The 20,202-nt window shown below is 36.6% G+C and overlaps 1 protein-coding gene across 5 annotated transcripts in view; it reads right to left on the bottom strand.

Annotated features, from left to right (window-relative positions):
• The window catches only part of LOC118166146 (bifunctional heparan sulfate N-deacetylase/N-sulfotransferase 3), a 76,151-nt gene that overhangs the window by 21,912 nt on the left and 34,037 nt on the right, over window positions 1-20,202 (bottom strand). For all 5 annotated transcript variants that reach the window (XM_035324795.1, XM_035324800.1, XM_035324799.1 and 2 more), the window contains exons 4-6: window positions 16,912-17,066; window positions 9,553-9,738; window positions 6,652-6,780 (exon numbers count right to left, since the gene is read on the bottom strand). In XM_035324795.1, the coding sequence (XP_035180686.1) occupies window positions 6,652-6,780; window positions 9,553-9,738; window positions 16,912-17,066 (470 nt within the window). The remainder of the gene's footprint in view (window positions 1-6,651; window positions 6,781-9,552; window positions 9,739-16,911; window positions 17,067-20,202) is intronic.

Consider the following 20,202-nt stretch of genomic DNA (forward strand, 5'->3'; position numbering starts at 1 on the left):
GTAATAGTGTCTTATTCATGAGCCTGTCCAAGAGACTTGCTTCACTAAAGGTTGTAAAACACTTCTATAGGATTTCCCATTTGATAATTCTGAGGACAGACAAAGTTTTATTGCCCATAATTTAAATGCATTTGCTGTACACCGCTACATGGAATCACCTCTAGATAGCTAGTCTGTTCCTTGGACTTTCCATGCTACCTGCTCATTTAGTTGTTTATTTTCTCTATTCCATACAAAAAATACCAGATTCTGGCTTTTTTTTTGGGTGGGTTTTGAAGAACAGAAAGGCAAGGAATATTAGTAGTTTGCAGTCAACCTGATGCCAGGCATAACTGACTTCCCCTCCCTCCCCAGCTCATGGCAATTCCCTGAATTCTTGTTGGAGTTTCCATGCATTCCTGAAACAGACCGGAGTGAATGAGAATGAGATGAAATTCTTGCCTTCCTCACTCACCTGTGATGTGGGATGAGCCTGTTGAGTGGCAGCAGCTTGCAGGAGAGGTCAGGCTACACTCCCGATAGCGCTGTTGTAGGAAGGCTACAATGACCCCAGCACATCAGGGCTCAGGGAGGTACTCACCATCAGAGTGCTTCTCAACACATTTGCTGTCTTTGCTGCCTCTCGCAGTCGGTATGATTAAATATGAGGATGTGGAAAGCATGACAGACAGAAATGGAAGATTTGAGCCTGAATACCTTTGTTTTTATATATATTTTTTTCTGTAGTTTCAAGGCCTGACATTCAGCTTGCTTAGGGTCACATTAAGATCCAGTAGGTTATGCTGATGCTCATATAAACGCTCTCATTTTCAGTGCTAAAGGAGGTAATTTCTCTCTTGCTGCACGTCAATTAGCTTAATAACAGTTCTACTCACTGTAACTTGGGAGAGGTAAAAATTAGAGGAAAATAATACTTAGAAGTGAAAGCATATATAGATTACAATTATTTTAAAATCAGTCAGGCACAGGGCCTAAACCATTAACAGTTTCCTCTCGATCAGTACTGCTGTAACCTTATAGGGAACACACAGCTGGCTACACATTAGTTTCATTGTTGGGCTGTCAACCATTTGAAGGCTTTCACCAAATTTCTCTCCACAGGGCACTTTCCTTTTTCTTCAGATCTGTAGACACACAGTACTTTGTAAGGAAGTACTGTAAGTAAGTGCATATCATGCAATTACTGTATTTTGTTCTGTTTGTTTTTCTTGGAGGCAGAAAAGGCATAGAAGATTTTCATGGACTTGTTTGCCTTAAACATTCATCTTGTAGGATAGCAAAGCTCCCAATCTGTATCTTCCACAGTTCAAAGGAAAAAACCTTGGGATGTTTGGCACAGGTTTATACATGCCTTCTACTGATTTAAACAGGTACAGCTTAACTTTTATTGATGTTAATGGAAAAGGAGAGACATATAATATTGCTTTGGACCATGTCTCTATGGAAGTTAGTCTTATATTAAGAAAAACTGGGTTTATTAGATTATTTGGATTCTAAAATCAAAATACATCTCCCATGTAAGGATTTGAAAACTAAAGTAATTAGATTAACAAACTGAAATAGACTCTAGCGATAAAATCTAGTGAACTGGTAGGAAACAGGTGAGAGATACTGCATTAATATCGTCGGTCTGTTTCAGAAGTTTAATTTTTATTATTAAAACTTTGTACTTAAGAAAAAAATAAGCTCTTCCATGTTAAAAACAAAACAATGAAACCAGTAAATTTGTCCTGCATTTAGCCTATTCAACTCTGAATGATGTCTACAGAAGCAGATGGTAGCAGGTGTGTATGTGGAAAGTACTGCACAGACTACAGCAGGGAGACGTGTGAAAAACAAGCCTCAATAAAAGTCTTCCCTGTTCTTGAGAGTTACATAAAGCATGGAAGCTTATACAGAACCCTTGTCTTATCAGCTATTACAGGCATGAATATCCAACTGAATTTAATTCTGTAGTTCAAACCTCAGCTAAATTCTTAATGTAAAAAATGCTATCTTGGAGCAAGATCCTGATACAATTCTCATATAAGTTCTCATCCTCATTTAATTGCCTATACTCTGTTTTTCTGTTTCAAGACATCTAAAGTGAGCTCGTTGTTTAAGTTCTTTGTGGAATTTCAGCTTTTTTTTTCATATATTTTAAAATATAATCAGTCTTGATCATTTTGATTTCTCTTCACAGTGGAGTTTTTCTTACTGCTTCGTAGTCCTCTTCAGTCAACTGCTTCCAGTTTTACACAGATGACTGAGTCTGCTGAGGGTGTTGGATAAGTTTGGATTTCCACAACGTCATTATACATATCTCTGCATTATTTTTCACTCTATTCCTTCCACATAGTGTTAGTGCATTAAAGAAAAGGAACCTGGATATACTTATCTCACTGATAAGAATGTCAATGGGAAGGAAATGGGAAAAATCCCACTAATTTTGCTGTGCAGATCGGCACATTATGGTTATCAATTAGTGTATGTTCTATGGAAACCAAATATACAAACTCTCTCTAAGCAAGTTATTTCAGAGAAATAACTCCATTGCTGTCTGCGTAGCGCAGACTAAGGTAACAGATCAGTCATGTGTCAACTGAGGCTGCTGGCCATGCAGCCTCCAGGAAGACAAGAACTGTTCAACCTGTTTGCCTTTTCTCTGTAGCCTCCATCAGCCTCATGGGAAGGTTGAGTGGTCCTTTACTTTGAGCTCTGTGTGATCATCAAGTGTTCATCTGGCAGTAGCTGCTCTAATACCTAATCTCTAATAGCTGGTCCTATGGGAGAACATGTACATCATTAGAGAAAATGCTGGAATATGCAGTGCTCTCTTCAGCAGAATCCTGTTAATCCTGATAAAGGACATTTAATGGAAATCTGTTTTATCCAAAAACTGCACTGAATATTGCAGACAGAGCTAGATAAATCTGGAGTCACTGAAGATTCTAACAGGTGTATCAAACAAAATGCTTGCTAAATGTTTTAACATCAGTACAGATTCCTAATTCGCTTAAATATGCTGACTTATTTATGGAATTATTTTGGAACATTTCTGGTGCAGCTAATGCAAAACAAATAAATTGATAAATAATATTTTCTTTGTAAGGGGATGCCATATTTCACAAAACTAACAGTAAGCTTTATTTACTCTGGGATACACAGTTAAGCATAGCAAAGATAGAACATTAAATGGTCATACATTTCAAAATGAAGCGAAAATGAAAATATATGCTTAATTCAGTCTCCTTTTAATTGACAGGATCACCTCTCCCTGTGCTTCTCTTAATATGGTTTCAACACCACTTAAAAGTAGGTTATACCTCTTTATTTCCAACTGTTTGCTCTGACATCCAGGTTCTTTCCTATAGGAGTTTACTAAGCAGCGGGAACAAGGAGAAAAACATCTTTGTGCTTTTACATGCAACCACTGCTACTCAGAAAGTAAAAATGGAGAAGAAAAAGAAGTAACAAAGTGAAATAATAGAATAAAGATAGTAAGCTATGTTACTGGATAAGGGATTTAAGTTCTCACTAAAGACTTCTACAATTCATGTCTTCTTTTTAGCTTTGTCACAGATTTCCCTGCCTAAATTTGTGCAAATTAAACAACCCTGTTAGTCTATTATCTAACTGATAAAGTGGGTAAATTAATACCTGTGTACAAGTAATACAGTACTGCCAAAGGCTTTTTTTTCCCTTTTTTTTTTTTTTTTTTTTTTTGGGGGGTGTAAAACATTTTGTGCAAGATCTTGACATAGTACGATCTTGCCTAAGGGCTGCTCTAGTCAGCAAGATCTGTAACAGAAGACAGACATACAAAACATTACTGGAAAAGTAGATAGCATGTTATAGTACTATTTAGTCTCTTTTTCAGCTTGGTGACACTTCAGCATTCAGAATGCTTTACAAACACAATGGGTATAGCTGTCACAATTATTTTACAACCACTATCAGATCACAACTTAACCAGCAGTGTGGGCATATAAATGCATACCAAATAAATACAGCTTGCAGACCACAAGATTAGCTACTCCAGCAAACCGATTCTTATTTCCCAGATAAAATATTACCAGCAGAGAGTGTCTGCAGAACAGTATTTCTTGTGGTGACTGATGCTCTTCTTACCTACCGAACCTCTGACTATAGAATGACCTGGGAAAATGGCAGTAATACTGGTTCTCATGTCAAAAGCTTACACTTTCACATATGGTTTAGTGTTTTTTTGTGGTTTATACCGCAGTTAGTGGTTGATTCTAGCATACTATAGGGAAGCAGAGCCTCTCTTATGAATAGCTACCATTACACAACCAGACAGCAAAGAAAATTTGGATTTTATTCTTAGGGACATTTATTTCAGTATAGGGCACTCGTTTCCTAAAGCCAGTCTAACAACTTATACCTCAAAGTAAATTAAAATTTAAGATTAGCAATCCAAAATGAACATGTAAATGTAATGAAGGCCTTTGTTAAGATTTGCATTTAATTTACACCTGCACGTTCCATTTTTTTGAAACTATTTATTTACTCTTTTTTCAGATTATATGGCTGACAGCGTAATGATTTCTGGGTAGTGTTTCTTCTTCATGGGTTTTGCATCAGTGACCAATAATATTTAAAAAATGCCTTGTAATGGAATTTTTGCATCCTCTGAAAGTCTGGATGCTTCATGTGAATTTATTCAGAAAGGAATCCCAACAATTTTAATTAAACACAGGAAAGCCTATGAAACCCAATATGCCACTACATAATTTGACAAATCCCTAAAAACTTGAATTATGAATTGTGGTACAAATACATGTATTACTTAAATAAAAAACAACCAGTCAAAAAACAAACCAAAACAAAACAAAAAACACAAACAAAACAACAAACAAACAGCTAATTTTTAAATTGATTACCTGCCAGGCTAATGCTTACAACCTTGAGAACTGTTTATATGCATATATTTAAAATGCAATGCATCATCTTTTTAAAGGCAGTGCTTAAAAGGATTACAGTAATTTGTTTTGGCCATATTTTGGCCAGATATTCATTTACAGTTGTATTTATAAAATACTGCATTTAACATGTATTCTTGTATCCTGCATTGTGTTGGGGATAAGATATTTCTCAGAACTATGTGATCATGCAGTCTACATTGCAATGCACAAATCAGTATCTAGAAAGACATTTCTGTACACACTTTCAAGTATGTAAGGCAGGATGCTGAAATATGTATGATCTATATCAATAATCATGATTGTTTTACTGTTTCTCTTCCCCTCTATTCTCTTTATTCTTTTAATTTGAAGGGGCTATGCCTCAAGCAACCATACTAAATTTTGCTGTTTCACTGTTGTTGTAAGACAGTAAAATAGCTTTTTTGCTAAATTGTGGCCGTGTTTCCAACATGGAATACAATTTGTTCTAACTCAGAGTGTTACAATATGGTTTCCTCAGTCTCATTTGTTGAGCTAGAAACTCTTAGTATCTACACATTTCCAAAGCACTGCTAAGGTACCAATAAATTCTATCTAAAGAATTGTCCAGATTTCACCTCTGTTTATGTGCCTTGCCTGACATGATATATATTGTAAAAGTTAGGACTGGGATTACTGCCATCCCCTAGCAGGGAGACCAGATGTGTGCTGAAGAAGTTTTTATTTCCTAAGTTTGCTATGTGAACGTGAAAACAAAGGAGAACAAAACACATTAACTACTTGTAGAGAATCAAAATGATAGCCTTGAAAAATTTGAGGCTTGAAAAAAAGACCTGCCTATAAATTGGTAAGGTAGCTGGCAGAAGTTTTTTTCCTTTGGACTTGCATTGAATTATGGAAGATTAAGAAATGGCACAAAAATACTTTGGCAATTATTTCAAAGAATTTGAGTGTAAATATGTTCTTTTTTCTTTGGATGTTCTAGAAAACCCACCCCTAGTGATTAAATTTGTATAAAAAAGGTACAGTAAAATTTATTTACATGCTTCTGCTACAAAACAGCTTCTGCCATTATTTTAATTTCAGTTCATTTGAACTTTGGATGAAAAAATCACCTAAAAGTTTGTCTGAAAGGTCAGTTTGTATGTAACCGACCTAATTTGGTGCCATTTTGAAGTACTGTACTGTTCTGTTCTAGTTTGTTCTTTATTCTTCCAGGAAAGGTAAATGAAAGGTTAAACAGACATATTAACTCTGTGGTTCATTTACTTGATCTCTTCTTTGAAGCTATTACAAATCAGCAACTGAACATTCTCAAAACAGGTTTAAGTGCATGTACTTCTAGCTTGCAACCCTCTCAAACCAATGGATGTTCCCAACCTGTTTGTGAATTCTGAAGAGCAGGATAATCAATGTCACCTGAAATAGCTGTTTCATGGTAATACAGTTCTTAATGCTTGAATACTCTTAAAAAATACTTAACAGAGCTCTTTCATGCAAAATAAAGCAGAATAAGAAAGGTTTCTACTACTACATTACTAACAAAACAGTATTCAAGAAAAAGTTGAGATGATCTTTGTACAACAGATCATATATAATATTAATCTTAAATTCATCAATTAAAAACACAGAAGAGCCTACACAATCATTACTATTTGGAGAACCAGTTCTGATTATCCTTGAAGCATTAGTTCAGTTCTCCTTTAATGAATTTTTAAAAATCACTTCAAAATTAAACTGTACTTACTGGATTGAGAACCACTGTGAAGAACAATTCCCCACCTTGAATACTTTTGTCTAGTTCCTTTGGGCCTCCAGGATATTCTTTATAGAAAATAGTGTGGGTGAATAAGCCACAAGTTTGCCTAGGAAGCACCTGAATTTGTAAAAAATAATAATAATATAAATAAATAAAAAATTCAAATTCACAAATCAAAAATATAAAATATACTTTCTATGAGATAGTAAAATCCAGATAAGTAACACAACTGATCGTGTGTTCCTTCGTAATAAGTACTGTGTAAATTTGGCATTGCAACACTGCCAAAAGTCAGCAGTGATTTAGTTTCATTAATACACTGACAGATCAATAAATAGTGCTCAAAGAAAGAGACAAGGTTTTTATTATCAGTTAAATCATGTTATCAAAAAATTCATCACACTTTGTTTGAAACTGGGGATTGATGTCAGTAGCTGTTACAATTCAGCAACCTCCTCAAACCAATTCTGTCCATTATACCTGGTCCTAATATCATATATTTGAAGTTCATCAAAGATTTCAAGTCAATGAAAAAAAAAACACATAGAAATGTAATCTGAAATATCGATCTATTTTGTATTTATTAGTTCCAACTTTTATTTTAGAGATAGATTTAGATGATCCTCGAGGTCCCTTCCAACCCAAGCCATTCTATAATTCTATGATTTGCTGGAAATTTCAACTGAAATTTGAAAGTCAATTTTTTTTTGGCTTAGGCATTCCGACCAATAGAACGTCTCTGCTGATGTGATGATTTTTACTGGAAATGCTCACGTTATAAAAATATTTGCTTCTAATTCAAGTGTGCTGGCTTTGTAAGACGAGTTGCAATAAAAAGTAGCATAATAAAAGCATGTATTTTTAAAAACATTCAAAGAAAATATCTTTTGAATAAGCAAAACCAATAAATGTATTTAGGATTTCCAGTAAAACATCAGAATGTTTTCTATCAATTTCAGAAAATAATTTGCTGGGAATATTTAAATTATGGCTATTTTAATGGAAATTCAACAGCTGAATACTGATTTTCATGTATAATTCTTAAACTGAGACGGTTCTGAAATATTTTAGTTCAATTTAGGTCATTTATTATAAAATAGGTTAAACTTTTAAAACATGCAATTCCCTTAATTGGTGTTTTTTACTCTTTTTTTTTTTTCTTGCAGATACATTTCTCAACATCTTTTAGTGTTGTACAGGATGCTGTGGCTATAGATCATAAATTATGTGTTTTCATAAGCTGTATGGAATTTGCGTGTTTGCTATAAACTCGCATATGCTTTTTTAAAACCGTATTTCACTGATGAAATAGGAGAACAATTCTTCACCGAGACAGGGAATGAAGCTGTAGTGGATGGGAAATGCTCTGGCAAATCTTATACAACAATTTTATTACTGCATGTATTCATCACTATAAGTCTGCAGATGTAAAATATTTATGTGCTTGCCCTGGAGAACTGAAAGCTTGAGACTCCTAGAACAGGTGGTTTTATACGATTGCTCTTAGTAAATCAATGTTTGGCCCCACTGTCCTTTCTTTCAAAGCTTATATTAAATCTCATTATGTGTATTCAAATTGTATGTTTTTACAAAAAGTTATGAAAGAGATTTCTGGAGATTCTCATAGTCAATCGATCTTACTCAAATGCTCTATGCCCCTGAGCACAACCAAAACCCATTATTTTACATGCCCCTAATGCTTTGAGGAGAACAAACTTTAGATCAAATCTGTATAGTGTCAGGATCAAATCTGTCTAGTGTCAGTTTTTTTTTCCTGGATGTCTGGAGATCATTTCATCTTGCTTCATCCAAATATTGATCAAAACATTAAAATTTTGCCATATTATTATTCTGCTTAGAAAAGTGGTATCCATGGGAACTAGAGGACAATACCAGAATTATGTTATAAGCTCAGCGGCAGTCTTGTGCTGAGGCACGCGACCCTCCAAAACTGTTGGTGCATCCAGATACGTAACACAGTACACACTGTAGTATCTTTCCCATTCACCACTTTCCTAAATACTGCAGAAGAAGGTAACTCAACAACATGCCATCAGGTATTTTTTCAAGTTCTTTTGAAGAACTTCTCAGATAATAATGACATCACTTGATTCAGAAATAGCTTAAGTCCTGGTGACCGGATGGTATTAGTGTAATGCCTTTCACGTCAGCAGTGTACAACACTTTTGGCAAATACTGCTGTCAGTGAGTTAAACTGTGAATTATGTAATACAGAAAATGTGTGTGATTTGATTTGTAGCTGCGCCAACTGCGCAGTTTCATAGCCTGAGGGGAAGTCTTCCTTCCCTCACCCTTCTACATGTTAGCCTTGCATCCAGACAGATCACCAGGGCCCAGAGCCTAGGTGAGGGGTTAAATCACAGTGCAAAGTACAGTTCACGTTTCTATACATCAAGAAGGAAAATGAGGGCAACTGTGCATAGTTCATATGGAGGATAAAATATTTATGCATAAAGATACAGATTTTCAGATGGCATAAACTGGCAAAGCTCTTCTGCAGTTAATGGTACTATGCAAATTTAAAACCTGCTAAAAATCCAACTCATAATATTCTGTTAAAAGATGCAAAGTAGACTTTTTCCTTGAGCTCTCTGAACCAGTATTTAACAGTAGGAACAGAACAGTTAACAGCCTGTTAACTGTTAACAGCAAGGTTCCTGGAGGCCACCTTCCTCAGCAGTAACATCAGCAACAGACTGATCTTACTTAATTAATAAGATACTGTCAAATATATCTTGCTACTTATGCACAGCAATATGTGCTTCTCACAAAGTGAACTTTCAGAATAACATGCTTTTTTGACTTAAAAATAAATAGTTCATAAAATGATAGACTGGTTGTAACATGAACAGCATAAATACAACTCACCATGATATTTTTGTGGATGAAGCCTCTTCTATACCTTGCAGGCTTCAGATGGGGGTATTCTTCTGTGCTGGTAACTCTGATATTCCAGACCTTTTTCCAGGCATCATAAAGTTGAACATGCACTGGGTAGACTCCAGAGTGGTGTGGAGCCACTGCATAGCCCATGTCAGTTGGAATACCATGTTCCTAAAACAAAACAGAACAACTACTTTCAAAAATTTAATAAACTTCATGTTTGGGCATTTTGCAAATTCTTCAATTGTGAGAGATCGAGAACAAGTCTGAAATACATATAACGGTGACATTAAAATATGAGGTATAAAAGGGAGATGGAAGGCAGAATGGTGAAGATAAAACACAGGATTTTAATACATAAGCCTTTTAAAAATATTTTTATTAGTATGTAGGAAAAAGTGATACAAATATATTTTATGTTGACTTCTTTAATCAATACGTTATTCACTGCTGCATTCTTTCAAGTTCTTAAAAGGAATGTGCTCACAAACTAAGAATTCACAGAGAAAACTACTGGCACATATGCAACAAAATAGCTAGCATTTGGCATTTAAAATTAAGAAAGAAAAAGTGATATCCACTACATTTCCCTACACAATTACTTAGTTGAATTTCACAGAGGATCATCAGATTTCCCTTCTAATCCAACAGAAGCATAAACCACATTCAAAAACAAATCTTAACTATTTTTGTATCATTTTAAAAAAGAAGAAAAATTATCCACTTGCAAAATCCTGAGGATAACAGGCAGATGTTCCAGATTATCGCCTTTTGTAGCACATCTTTCATTTTCACAGATTTCTATCATTTATCTTGTTTACATACTCATCTTGCCAGTATTACTTTATCTAGAAATTCAGATTCTACTGTTTTGTTTCTGGTTTCCAATGAGTTCTGACACTATCTGTTTTCTTTCAGGTTACTTTTTCAAAAGACAGTATATAGCAGATATTTCTGTAGTATCTGGTTAGTACAACACACTGTCCATAGGATGTTGTTGTGGTGGAATGATTTAGGAAAACTGCCTTTTGTACAATTGTTGCATTAGGTTTAAGAGCTTTTTATATTGTTTATATTTGTATTATCTTCACCACATTTTAAAATCACACTTTGTTAGCCAAGATAAGGTACGGTTGATACCTGCTTTCCTTCCATTACAAAAACCAGTTATTAAGGAATTTGAAAAACTCTAAGTCTTCTATTCAAGAAAAATGGGTTCATGACATTTGTAAAATAATCCTTCTTCATCTTTTCTAGAGGAGGACTGGACTACTGTGTGGGACCAAATGTACTGGATGGACAGGACAACAAAGATGAGGAAAACAGGGTAGACTCTTTAAAAACTGGTGTGCTGAAAAACATGGGAATTTTCCCAATTTTTATACAAGGGATTTAACGTAAAAGGAGATCAGGTAGAAATGAAAGAAGGCTTTCAACCAGAAGGAAAAGCCTGAGCAGAAAGTGAATTCTGTAGGAAGTGCTAATAACACACTGTGAGGATTGTTGAACAAATTCCACACAATATAGTGAGGAAGAGAACGCAAGAAGAGACATTCTTCATCTGCCTACATTTGAAAAGTTCCTGTGCTGCCTGAAGTATAGAATTTGCACAGCCTTATTTGTTTGCACCACCACATGGTCACAAAGGTTTGGTACATAAACCCACAAGGATGACCCCTGGGAGGTATGCCTAAGCAAATGGGAATACTGGTATTCGGAACGAGTCATTCACATTTCTGATAAGAAGGTTAAGTGCTTGCTAGGTTTCTGAGCCATCTGGGTCTCAAGAAATAAAAATCTAAAAGGTAACTTCCTCTGAGAACTGAGAACTAGCACAAGAACAATAGCATCAGACAGTTGTCTCCATCTATAGGTTTAGGTCCCTCAGTGTAAGGACATCCATTCTGCCCTTTGACAATAAGGCTCTCATACTCAGATTTTCTTCACTTACTCAGAAGTGATGTGTAAGCAGATTATTATATGGAAGCCCGCGTTACAGCAATAAATATATATAAGGAATGTAACACGCTTTACAAACTGCTATTGCTTTGACCAGATACAATAATTTAAATACCCAAGTAATTTACACAAAAGCCACCATATTTTTTAAATCACACCTATTGCACCCACTGTGTTTCCAGAAACATTACAGAAAGCAGCAGCACTGTGTTTGGGTGTTTGACACCAAAATCTGGATAGCTACCCACTCCTTCCTTCCCAAGTGCTGTAAGAGATTTTTTCCCCTACTTCCACTAGTTTAATGATGTAAAATTGGTGTGTGCTTTGCTTTCCAGAACAGTGAATCTCTTGAATTTTGCTGTATTTTTCATCACAGATCTCTTATTCCTTAAATGAGAAGCTCTTCAACCTAAACTTAGCGGCTACCTCTTCCTTACCACAGGGGTAAATCCGCCGGGTGTCACAAGTATCATTAAGTGCATATAGGGTTAAAATTGCATGTTTTTGTACCCATATGTGGGTATATGTTGTTCATGCACAAATGAAGACAAACATATGCATTCATAATGTCTGCCATCTGTGCTAAGGTTAAACATTGAGGACTCAATATGAGATGTATCGGTTATAGGTAAGACATTACAACTTTATTAAAAGCTCAGAACAAAGCAAACTCACAAAAAGCAGCGTTTGCTTCTGCTCTAGAAGAACATGAGAAAGAAGACTTAAAAGATATGAAGCCTTCAAGGGAAGAAAGGGAATTTTTCCTAATTTAAGGGTTACTTTGAACCTAGCGTACTGGTGTGTGTAAAGGCACGTAACGTCTAATCTCATTGGAGAATACTGATTTTTTAATATTTAAAATACTGGTATAATTACCATTTCTCTGGGGCAATTCATGGCACACTAGGAACACATAATAGGACATAAGATTTCATCGCCCCAAGGTTGGTGTAGCTTTTGCCTCATTCCTCCTCGATAAGATCCAGGCACCCGATCACACTACACCCACGGAGCACACAGTCTGTGGCTCTGCAGCTGGGGTGCTGTATGCATAATGTGCCAAAGTAGGAATAATCAAGATCTGTCCTATTGCTTTCAGCGCTTGGGGAGATGAAGAACAGCTACACAACCCATTACACAGCTTTACACTATTTAATTCCATCATCAATATTTCAATTCCTCTTCCTTTTATCTTAATCTCGTCTACTTCACTCAAGCATGCATAAACATCAGAAAGAATAATCTTTATAGAACACAAGAAATTGCATTCTCTAATGTCCCATTTAATCTTCCTCATTCAGCTCTAAACAAATGTCTGATTTTTAAGTTTTTTTTTTTTTTTTCCACAGGTTTTACAATATGCAGTAATAAATAGGTAATCAAAATCTTTCATTCTAATTATGAGCCTATCATCTTCAATGTATTAGTGCCTCCATTACATTTCAGTCACTAATTCCCAAGTTGAGCATTTCACATGCATTGTACACATTCAGTTTGCTGATACCTCATGTATTATCATTACCAGACTCTTTCAAATAAGCAGAATGCTTATCTTTGTTATTAATCTAAACGCTTTAAGCAAATGAAACAATGATTAGCATGGTACTACAATGTAGCTTCAGACATTAAAAAAAGTTTAATGTATCTGTAAGTATTAAGAGTACTGAAAGTAGTGAGGAAAATAGGAATTGTTGAAGTTACCTAAAGCAGCTGAATATGAATTATTCTAATAACATACCTTACACATACTGATAACATACTTAATAACATACTAATCCTGTAGACTAATCACAGGGGATGTCTTAAGTCCTTTTGCATCACACCAGAACTACAAGAACTCATTTCATTTCCAGAGGGTCTTTAAACAGTACATGGATTCACAGAGAAAAAGGAAGGTTAAGAAAACACACAGGGTGTTCAAATTTTCATGATTCTAACTTTCACTGAAATACTTTCTCTAAAGCAAACAGTAAAATCGAGCTGGCCTGTACTCAGTACAACTATAGTTTACTTATAGTTTAGACTTGGTAAAATCTTTGGTAGGAAAAAAGAATGCACATTTCTTAAAAAGTTTTCAAATACAAGTTTTAATTGCTTGATATTCTTGGTCTATACGTTCCTCCTTCACTCACTGACACATGACCATCAGTCAGCATGCTGGTTTTTGTAGTGGTACTTCAAAGCTGTCTCTTCTTTCAAGGAGCAAAGTCATTGCCTGCCAGCTAAAAAGCAACCACTGTGTTATAAACAGAGGGAAGTAAAATTAGGCTGTTGGAAGCATAGAACCTTTTCTGCAAACGAGCTGTGGTTTTGGAGGTATTTTGATGTAACACTTCTTTATGTCCTTACGTTCAACCACTTCAATAGCCTCCCATTGCTATTAGCCCTCAAATCCTATTATCTATGCAAAACACAACACTCAAATAGTAAAACTTCCATTAAAGTTTGCCAGCCTAAAAGACCATTGAGAACTGCTGAGGAGGATTTATAGCGGCAGATCTGGAGCACATGCTTTGTACCACGCTCTGCTTTTGTCTTCCAGACATCTGTGAGTTGTTTACACAGCTCCGGTGCTAAAGCATTTGAAAACATACTAGGCTGTTTCCAGATTTTAACTACTCTGTCCCGCTTCTCTAGAAGTGCAGTAGTCAGGGCATAATGGGGTAGTTGATGCTCTCAGTGCACCTGGGTAGCTCAGAACAGACAGAGTAAGGTCATTAAGCGTGTTGAGACTTTAACTTCTGCCAGCAGCTCCGTAGTAGCTTTTGTATTACTCAGGGACTTCAGAGGCACTAGAGTCTCAGGCTCTGTTTTTAGCTGGCTGAACATTACTGTAAAATTCTGTATACAGAAAAGCTTGTGTCACCCAGCCAAATGCAGCATGATAGAAACCAAACTTTCAAATAGTCCATTAAGCCTCCTCTCCACTTCCTCGCTCCCAATAGCTGTAAAGGCAGAAAAAAGTTTCTGAGATTCGGATTGTGACATTTAATTTTTAATTGATTTCAAGAAAGCATATTCTTCAGACTGTAAGCTTCATAACTGCGAACAGCAGAACTGGAGGGGCCCTCATCTCAATTTAACAGGTATCTCTATAAATCATTGTATTTTCTTTTTGTATTTTCAACACAGTTGACTAACTGCTGACTAACACACTACATTTTACAGATCTAAAACAAACCTCAGTTTTCACTGTCTTTAAATCTCAACGTAACCTAACCCTTAATCTATCCTTGGAGCACAATTATGGTAAAAGTGGACTGCAGCAGTGGGTATTGTAGTTGAGAACCACAGCTGAGAGTGACCAGGAATCATCATGGGTGATTAAAGACACTCTGCAACATGTCATGGCAGGAACAGGAGGCTACTCCAGTACAGAGAAAGTTTCCTTATTGCTCCCCATAGTTAGACATGAGGGTGAACCAAGAGGTTCTGTTTTCTTTTTTTTCTTTTTTTTTTTTTTTGATAAATTACATGATATGCCTCCTCATTTATCTCTTCTCTATTGAGAACACTCATGTATTATCAGTTTATTTCATAGGACTACTTCTGAGTTCCTTATCTTCCAAATAAAATCCTTAAATAGCTAGTCATTCTCTACATAGCAACTTTACAGCTTCAGAACACCTGGTAGTAGTACACCTATACACAACAAAAGCCAATTTGTACTTACGAGGGGCACAATTAATGGGGGAAACTGCATCTGGTGTAGTCAGAGCTGTCTGAGCATGTATTTTTTGGATTAATCAAAAATACAAGTCACTGTAAAAGTGATCTTTATCGTTACCTAACAGAAAAGACAGTATTGGATTATTGAAATTGGATAAAAACTGATAAAAAGTTATAAAAACAAGAAGGTTCAGTGTGAATTATTTTTCTAAAATGTGTATTCTCCAAAAGGACGAGAACAATGTTTCCCTGAGCTATTTTATTATGTGTGTGCCCTGTAGGTGAACACAGCTGTTTACAACTCCCTCAGGTTAGCCCTGGTGAAGTGCTCTATCAATCGGCTGTTCTGGTGGAAGGATTACTTAGCACAACCTCATGCCTCTGGAGCTCCCTTAGTCAAACGGTGCAAGATCTGTGGGAGAGCTACTTCACTTGAAGTCCAGATCTGGGACTATTATGCTTCTGAGGCAGCATAGACCTTCCTCTTCTCTTACATCCCCAATGCAGTTACACTAACTTCTAAGAGAGTCACCTTCTTCGACAACGATGGGACCAGGGAGGAAAATGGAGTATTTATAGAGCACTGGGGAAGAAGGAACCACAGTGGCCATATTACTCCTTGCCAGCACACAGAGCCTACACAGCATTCAGGAGCTTTTCCAAAAACTGTCATTCCAGGGTTACCAATTTTGGTAATTTCCCTTCATTTTACTTTATCTATAATTTTGATCCCCCAAATAATACCTCACTTCAGTGTGCTTTATGTAACTGCCTTTTTCTGGTATTTGCTTCCTCTTCTACCATTTTATCTAGTTGTCTTGTACATGGCAGAAATAATTTAGTCCCCAGAATACTCTTAAATGTTGAAACCACTCTTTTCAAATAAGCTTAAGTAATAAGGTATCTTTATAATCAAATATAATTTAAATTTAGCAACATCAATTTATCTGGACAAGTAATATTCTATATTATGTATGAATGTTATGGTTTGGTTTTACTGTATGCAATTAATTGCTGAGAAGAGATAAGAATGCTTTTTTTAGTATCAGTAGGCCTAAGGATCTGTTTTTATTTTTTCTTCTGTTCTCACTGAAGTTTTTTTCCAGAACTTTGCTGTAAATAAATATTTAGTAATGGCAATGGCTTTCAAAACAAGTTTTGATAAAGTTGATCTAAAGGGAATATATGGGATGTTATTAGATATTGCCACAGAAAAGCATCTTTGAAAAAGCGGCACCCTTCACTAATTCTAACATGCAGTGTTTTCACAGTCATTTGATGTGTTTTGAAAAGAGTATTTATCCTAATTAGGATTTTTTTTCCCTAACCCAAACAAAAAGTTATTTGGACAAAATTTTATTTAGAAGAATTCTGCACTAGAAGATTTTTCTTTTCTAATGCACCTTTCCAAGACTGGAACATAGTCATTCTTCACTCTAAAAGATTTTTTCCATTTAATTTTTTTAAAAATAAATACAAACTCAAACTTGTAATTGAGAAGGAAATTCAAACTGTAGAGAAACTTATACCACATTTCTCTACAAACTGTAGAGAAATTTATACCACAAAGTGACTGTGAAAATCACTTTATCAAAAATTTATTTTTTCCATTCATTGGGATTAAAGTAAATTCTACAAGCACTGATTTTCTTACAGAATACAAAAAGTAGTTTCTGAACACTCAAGTTCAATATAAAATGTAAAAATATTACTTACTAAGGCAAATTTTTTGTTGAGGATCATCTGCTCTACCAGTGATGATTCATTGTGGAAAAGATGAGGCTGCATGTGACTCCACATATGAGGAAACCACCAAAACTCATCCACAGACCTCAACAACAGGTCATCACCTTCATCTTCCTCTTCAGTGCCTGCAAAAAATAAAAATAAAATAAAATAACTCTTGAAGTATAGTTTCTACTTCTATAATATTCTTACAAATATTTGGAAAAGAAGGAAATTGGCAAAATAAAGTTTGAATGTTGAAATTACTAAGAATTTTAAATGTTTCCAAGTATATATTCCCTCTCCTGAAACAACCATAGTCAGGTAAAATACTGAGAGTCCCATTTTCATGGCATCTTGAATGTATGGCACAACACTGTTCTCACATTCACACGCTGTATCAATAACATCAGCAATTAAAGGACAGAAGCAGGGAAATTGTGTACAGGACTGTTTAGTACTGAGGATAAATGAAAATATTGACAACTCTTTTTTGGTATTCTGTATCCAAATGAAATTCACTCCCCAATCAAATTTCTTTTGTTACCTGCGGTATGTGGAACTAATTTTTCTAGCAGCCTTTTCAGAACATTATGCAAAACACAACTGCTTTCTCTTCCCCTGCATTCCAGTTACAACCTGTTTAGGAGTTCCCAGAAATCTGCATCTCTGAAGATAAAGTGTGGCTGGAGCCCACCACGTTATTCTCAGCCCTCAGATCTGTCTTTTCAGGTGCTCTCCCTGCCTATTCCTAATGATGTGGTGCCGTGGCACAGACCCTGCAGCAATTTCTAACTGGTGTGCTGATTAATAGGAACTGCTCAGGAAGCAGTGTGTAGCTGTGTCGTTCCCCTAGACCTCTGATGCTACAGCAGGAAATACGACAGTGACAGGGTCTGACCCTGAGCCAGCTGGCCACTTGGATGCTCATAAATCCTAGCCTGTGAGAGAAGCAGCTGCCTCCCAGCTCCCTGCTGGGAGTTGCTCCTTGCCCACACTCCCTGCCAGGGTGCACCCAGGCACTGCATGGGGTGGGAGCTGGCCTGGGCCAAGAGCACTGCAGAGACTGTTCTGGTAACCTGACAGCTATGACCATCACCTTCAGCTCTCATCCCTGGGCATCAGCTCTGTGCGAGTTACCAGAGATTTAGCCTGTATCCCTGACAGCACCTCGGGGCTGGGAAGTACCAAGGCCTAATGAGCTGGTGGATCAGGACATCTGCTCCTCCACCTCAGGTATTAATCTGAGTCCCAGTGCACTTTTACTGATAGGCTAGTCCTGTCAAAGGCAGCTATATTGAAACAAACCCCTAACAGGATGCCTTATAAAGATTGCATGAGCTAAACTGTGACAACCTATTGCTTAACAAATCTTCATGGTGTGTATATTTGCTGCTTGTTCCTACTCCTTCCAAAATAGTCAACACAACTTTACAAATCCTTTTTCTCTCTTAGCATTTTGCAATAGCCATTCTCTTTTATTCAGTCTTTTCAGCCCCTGTGTTTTCTCCATCAGTAAGGCTTTACTCTCATTAACCCTCTAAACCTACTGCTTTCTCTTCTTTCCTTCAACAAACCTTGTCCAGCATTCCTTCACTGCTGTGTATTTCCCTTTACCTCAGAGGGACCTAAAGCAATGAAGGAAAAACATGTGCAGAAGTATGTAATGATGTATCAGTATCATTAGATTTTAGGATTAGATTAGATTTTAGGACTCCATGTGGCCCTATGTGCTGTTCACATGCTACCAAAGAAAGTGGGTAAAGGTTATAAAACAGCCAGGTCAGGGAGAAGAAACTTTTCTTCAGGAAAGGAAGAAAGCCACAGCAGGAGATGGGCTGTAACAGTGCGAGGCTCAACTCATTCAGTTTACAGCTGGTAACTGGGTCAATTTGTACTACAAACATGTAATACCTTTGCCAAATCCCGATCAACCAAAAATAGGCAACCCATGTGGATGTTCCCTCCAAAGCACTGTCAACTGAGGCAAAAGAAGCGGGCTGGAAAGTACCTTTGCCTGCTGAGGGACGGGCAGGTGATAGGCTTGGCAGCCAGGACCTTTTTGCTGGGCCATTCTAGGCAAGAGAAAGGAGGAAAGGATGGGACTGGATGGAGAAAGTGATGCACTGAATGTGAAAAATTTAAAGCATCTCTGGTCTCTCTTAATTGTGCAGGTGACACCTGGATGGCAGGGGTCAAACATTTAGCGAGTCTAGCTGATTTCTGCTGTACCCAAAAGAAACCTGTGAGGGACTAATCGGTTGTAAATAACTGACTTCTTTCCCTGCCTCTTTCGTCATGTGGCAAGTAATACTGACCAAGGAGCACAAACAAACACAGAAAGAGTTATACACATCCCTCTGCTATGTAACATGCACAGCAATCAAGCACAGTCAAGTTCCGTGTTTCTTCAGCTTTGAATAGAGCCTTTTTTCTTGTTTCCTAGCCTCAGCCAACTTGTCACTTTGTCTCTTTGATATTACTACCCCTCAACTATGACATTATCTTGTATTGTCTTATGTCTCTCTCTTCCAAGCTCTCATGTTGTCCTGTTTTGCATGCATACCTTTTTCTTTGCTTCTTCTATATCACATCCTATTTAATACCTTATCTTTTATTTCTTCATATTGCTGCAGTGGCTTAAGTATAACATTATTTTAACAAATAATATATATTGCTATGGTATCTCTACAGTAGAGGTTAAACTATCCAAACGGACAAACTGTGGTAGTTCAGAAGGTCACTCAGTAAAGTCAACAGGAAATTTCATTTGATCGGTGGAATTTACCACTCAAAAAAGGTCAAGAGGAACTGAATTTTAATAAAAGGGGAGGATGAATTCAATCTGTTCCCCACAGGCATCTACTGCAGGTGACACACCTTACTAAAAATTTCAGATTCTTCATCCTAAGATGCTCCAGCCACCTAAAATTACTACCTAAATTCTCCAGGTACTACTTCCTAAATTTACTTCCTAAATTCTCTCAGGAAATGGTTGCAGAGAAAAATTCATTTCACTACTCTACATGCTTCCCTCTCCCCATTTCCTGGGACGGGTTCTGCAGTAAGCATCTAAGCTGAAATTTCATGTCCCACACTTTGTATGAAAGCATGAAGAAACAATATGAGATGTTTTTATGACACCATAAGTACTGATTCAGTGTTAACCAATGACATACGTGTAACACATATAAACCATAAAGAAAACTGTCATTCCAGACATGGACTGCCTTTTGCAAGTTTTCCTCCTGGCCCTGTGACTCCGGCATTTCTGCATGTCTT

This window comes from Oxyura jamaicensis, chromosome 4, assembly GCF_011077185.1.
Source record: "Oxyura jamaicensis isolate SHBP4307 breed ruddy duck chromosome 4, BPBGC_Ojam_1.0, whole genome shotgun sequence".
NCBI classification, from domain to species: Eukaryota; Metazoa; Chordata; class Aves; order Anseriformes; family Anatidae; genus Oxyura; species Oxyura jamaicensis.